This window comes from Gekko japonicus, unplaced genomic scaffold (genome assembly GCF_001447785.1).
Source record: "Gekko japonicus isolate JY-2015 unplaced genomic scaffold, Gekko_japonicus_V1.1 scaffold1681, whole genome shotgun sequence".
Taxonomy (NCBI): Eukaryota; Metazoa; Chordata; class Lepidosauria; order Squamata; family Gekkonidae; genus Gekko; species Gekko japonicus.
In genome coordinates, this window is record NW_015167585.1 from 395,944 (window position 1) to 401,108 (window position 5,165).

At 42.3% G+C, this 5,165-nt stretch overlaps 1 protein-coding gene across 1 annotated transcript in view; it reads right to left on the reverse strand.

Annotated features, from left to right (window-relative positions):
- Positions 1-3,841, reverse strand: part of LOC107112723 (transmembrane protein 68-like) — a 25,861-nt gene extending 22,020 nt beyond the window's left edge. The window contains exon 1 of the mRNA XM_015413909.1: positions 3,763-3,841. Within this exon, the coding sequence (XP_015269395.1) occupies positions 3,763-3,841 (79 nt within the window). The remainder of the gene's footprint in view (positions 1-3,762) is intronic.
- Between the last annotated feature and the right edge of the window lie 1,324 nt (positions 3,842-5,165).

The following is a 5,165-nucleotide window of genomic DNA, read 5'->3' on the forward strand; positions in this document are numbered from 1 at the left end:
GGGGGGGAAGACCGGCCGGGGGGGCGGACAGTGGGCGGGGGGCGCCGCCGCCTCGGGGAGATCGAAGGGTGGGGGGTGGAGGAGACGGGGCTCTTCTCCCCCCCGCGAGTATCGCGGGTCCCCCTCTTGTAAATAAAATAACCGCAATGACAAAAACACAGAACAATATTAAAGAACATAATGAACTAAAACTCTGTCTGCCAACCCTAAATGTGTGGGTTGTTGTGTTTGGCTAAAAGAATCTGTGGCTCTTTATGGGCTTTCAAGTTAGTTGTGGAAGTGTCTGAGTGATGTGGTTAGGATGGCTGTGCTTCCCTGTATGCCTACCTGTGTAGGCAGCTGGACTCTTCAGTTTGGAACCAGGAGACCTTCCCCCCCAACTAGGAAGGTTCTTATTGGTCAACAGGCTGTCTTTCTGGCTCAGGATGCCTATTCCACCCAGGCAATGCCACTGGTGATATGTCATTCAGCTTGAGAGGGTAAAGCCAGAGGATGTCCAGCATGTCCCTGCCCATTTGATGAGACATTTTAGATACTAGGGTTGATATGACTTGTCGTTTATAGGGTTTTGTATTTTGTTGTTGTTGTTCAGTCACACAGTCGAGTCCGACTCTTTGCGACCCCATGGACCAGCTCCCACCAGGCCCTCCTGTCTTCCGCCGTCCTCTGAAGTTTGCTCAATTTCATGTTCGTTGCATCTATGACACTGTCCAACCATCTCATCCTTTGCCATCCCCGTCTTCTTTGACCTTCAATCTTTCCCAGCATCAGGGTCTTCTCCAGTGAGTGCTCCCTTCTCATTTGGTGTCCAAAGTATTTGAGCTTCAGTTTCATTATCTGGCCTTCCAGGGAACAGTCAGGGTTGATTACTTTTAGGATTGACTGATTTGATCTTCTTGCAGTCCAAGGGACTCTCAAGAGTCTTCTCCAGCACCATAGTTCAAAAAAATCTATTCTTCGGTGCTCGGCCTTCCTTGTAGTCCAACTCTCGCAGCCATTCACGACTACTGGAAATACCATTGCTTTGACCATGCGGACTTTTGTTGGCAGGGTGATGTCTCTACTTTTTATCATGCTGTTTAGGTTCGCCATCGCTTTCCTCCCAAGGAGCAGGCGTCTTTTAATTTCATGGCTGCTGTCACAGTCTGCGGTGATCTGGGATCCCAGGAACGTGAAGTCTGTCACTACTTCCACGACTTCCCCTTCTATTTGCCAAGGAGTGATGGGGCCGGATGCCATGATCTTAGTTTTTTTGATGTTGAGCTTCAAGCCCACTTTTGTGCTCTCCTCTTTTACCCTGAGTAAGAAGCTCTTTAGGTCCTCTTCACTTTCTGCCATTAGAGTGGTATCGTCTGCATATCTGAGGTTGTTGATCTTTTCCCCAGCAATCTTAGTTCCCGCTTGTGATTCATCCAGGCCAGCATTTCAGGTTTTGTATTATCCAGGTTTTGTATTATAGCTTTATAATTGTTTCAGGACTATTGTCTGTATAATCTCCATCTAAGCATAGTATACCATGTAAACAAAGCCTGGTTAAAAATTCTCTCAGCCTTGATGTTAATAAATGCCGTCCCAAGAAAAATAAGACCTCACTTTTACATGATATTATTGCGAGGGAGGATGTTGACCTGGCATGGTTGACTGAAACCTGGCTGGACAGTGCTTATGGTTACATTTTGTCTCATCTGGTTCCAGCTGGGTATGTGGTCTTTCATTTGCTTCAGACTGGGGGATAGGGAAGGGGTGTTGCTATAATCCTCTGAGAGTCCATCTCTATTTGTAGATAGTTGTGGTGAACAGTTGCTAGCTTTGGTTGTGTATCTTGTATTGGGTTCCAGGGGCCAGCTGGTATACTGGTCACATAGCTCACCAGAGAGCTGAAACCTATATGGAATTAGGATGTAGATTTAGCATTACTACATAGTGTTTGTTTGGAGCTGTCAGGCCAGATTAATAGTTGAGATGTGCCTCTGGATCCATCCTTGCTATTAGAAAAGCAGGAGGAAGGATCAGATCTACAACAGTATAATACAAACTGATCACTGAGCATTCATTTCATATATGGTCAGGAAGAGCATGTGCACCTACTTCCTTCAGTATGGGAAGTCTCAGCATGTTGATTTTAAAGTCCATACTCAAGGCCGACTCACTGAACAAGTGACCCAGCTTGCTGCTTGGGCAGTAAAGGTTGAGGAGGGCAGCAATGCAGGGAGAGGTAATAAGTGTAACTTGTACTCATTGTCACATCCCAGACCCACCTTGCCATTGCACATCCTGGAAAAAGGATTCTTCCAGTGACCTGTGGTGGGCAATAGATGCCTTTTGCCTCTGCAGCCTGTGCCACTCAGAAGGTGAGATCCAACAGGCTTCCCTTCCTTCTGGCCACTGCTGGTATAAGTGAGGAAGGCAGTGGTCATTAACTTTCTGACCCACAACTTTGTCTTCCTTCCAGAGGCAGGTAGCACAAAATGATGAAACCAGATGATTTATAAGTTACATAGCAGTGGCCCTAATATCTCTGAGCTACTCTGATGACTCATAGTAAAATACTAATCAGATTTACATACTTCTAAATCCACTCCCTCTTGGACACACACCTTAATGTGGTGAGGGGGTTTGTATGTGTCAGAGGATGAGAGCAACACCATAACGGGTCTAAATTCCTAGCAGAGTCACTCAAGGTGGAATGGTAACAGCTGAGACACCAGACTAAGAAATATCCTCCCACTTCAGGGATGTGAAGGCAACACTTTATTCATTGCAAACATGTTCCAGGAAATCAAGCAGATGATTCTATATGTGGACACCATCAGACAGCCAATTTAGAAATCAAGCAGATAACATTATTGGAAGCAGAAGATGGAGAAGCTTTATTCCCTCTGCTAAAACAAGACTAGAAACTGACTGGGGTATTGATCATGAATGGTTAATATTGAAAATTAGAGAAAGCTGAAGAACACAAAAGCATTCATAGGGCCAAAATACAATCTAAACAATATTCCTGAGGAATTTAAAGACCATGAGGAATTTCAGACAGACGATATAATCCGGAAGAGGAACGGTTCCCAAATGGTTTCTAGTCTGTCATTTCAGACAGAACCGTTTTAGAACCGGTTCCCTATCGGAATATATTTGTAATTTCGCACACAAATGCTTCTGTCCCATTTAGGAAATGGGGCTGAAGTGTTTTACCTGTCAACCGCTTCCAAGTAGTCTTAAGTTTCCTCTCCCGGTTCCGATGCGCTTTTTCTCATGTTTTTCGCCTGCGCGGTGATCTCCAGCTTTGTTTTTTTAATGTTCGCTTTATAGTGCTATAGCGGTATAACAGTATAACACTATAATGTAACAACGTTATATCAACCCCATTGGAATGCCTGGAATGTTGTGTTATAGCACTATAGCGCTCTAAAACGAACGTTTTAAAAAAGCCAAAGATCGTCCGCGTGGGCAAAAAATGGCGGCGAAAAAGCAGGAAAAACCAGTGCAGTTTGAAATGGCAAACCGCTTCAGATCCAGCTCTTTACCAGAACTTCCGCTTCCCCTCCCCACAACAGACACCCTGTGAGGTAGGTGGGGCTGAGAGAGCTCTGATTGAGAACTGATTTTTGACTTCTGGTTTTTGGCGTGGTGAGGATGGTTCACTCTGGGACTTGCTCCGTGAAGCCAATGGATTGCTGGGTCTTTTAGTGGAGTTCAGGGGCTCCCAAACTCCATTGGGTTCCTCGGAAAGGAGAGCAAGCAGGGGGGTTGATTGGGACTCACCATGAGCAGCGGCAAGTGGGTAAAAGTCCTGGATTGCCCCGAAACAAGACCTGCGCGCGAGAGCACTCATGGCAGCCATGAGTGTGGAGCCATGACTTACTGGGATGAGGGGGAAAGCAGCAGACCTCATCCAACTAACCAAACACCGTGAGTACTTTTAAATGCAACAAGATCAGAGAATCACTTGCTGACTGAGCCCTTTTGACTTGTCAAGTAAAAAGTATAAGAAAATGGAGGGGTGAAGGAAATCCCCCCCTCTTCCCCAAAGTGGCTTGGAAGAGACCTAAAAAGGAACTTTAAAAATAAATCTGTGGGCTAAAGAAGAAATGGTTGATCCCTGAGAATAAAATTGCCCAACAGCCTTACCAACTATACAAGACCATACTGTGGATTATAGATTTATTTGAAAATTTGTTACTTTTGGATTAGACTCTATTTTACTAAAGTTTCCTTCTTTTTGGAATTATAATTAAATTATTGGACATATATGAAGAATTGTTAATGGTATAGAATTAACCATATTATATCATTATTTGGATTACAAATTAAGAAGACTATCAAACTTTTGTGTAAAAGAAGATTTTATCTTATTGATGTTTCCTTTTTAATGGAATTATAATTAAACCATTTGGAATTATAAGAAGATTCATTTATGGATTACAATTAAACCTATTTTAACATGATTTGGATTACAAATTAGGACAACCATATTTTTTTTGCTGAAAAGAAGAAAGAAGGTGGAAATAAACTATTTAAAACTTATTTTCACTTTCTATACATCACTTCCTTGTAACATAGATGACAAACCGGGCAATGTAGTGTCATTGCTTGTTGAAATTACCAAACTATACTCTGTTCTGACTATATTGTAAACAGGTGATAAGATTGTCTGCTTTTGTGGGGAGAGATTTTGTTTGTAATGTGACTATAATAACAGAGCAGTAATAACAATAATAATTGTTTTGTAAATTTGGAAAACTGAGTGAGATTAGAAGCTTTTATTGAAAAGGAACTTGAGAGAGATTTTTTGTTTTTAATATGCTATCTGAAAATGGCTGGTACAGAAAGTTTAAAAAAATCTCCCTGGTGCACCATCTCCAGGTACAGTTAAATCTGTAGGTGCCAATTTAGCACAGGTATCAATAAAAGATCTACAGGCCTTAATTCAGGAGACAGTAACTTCAGGTATAACAACAGCGGTAAAAGCAGCTGTGGACCCTATTCAAGATAAATTAGATACACTTGTTTGGAAAATGGAACTCCAGATGGAAGAAGTTCAGAAACAACTTAAGGAAAACAGACAAGACATTTCTGCTTTGATAAAAACAACAAGTAACTTTAAAAAGAATCAGAAGAAGCAGATCTTAAATTTGAAACAGTAAAATCCAAACAGGACTCTATAG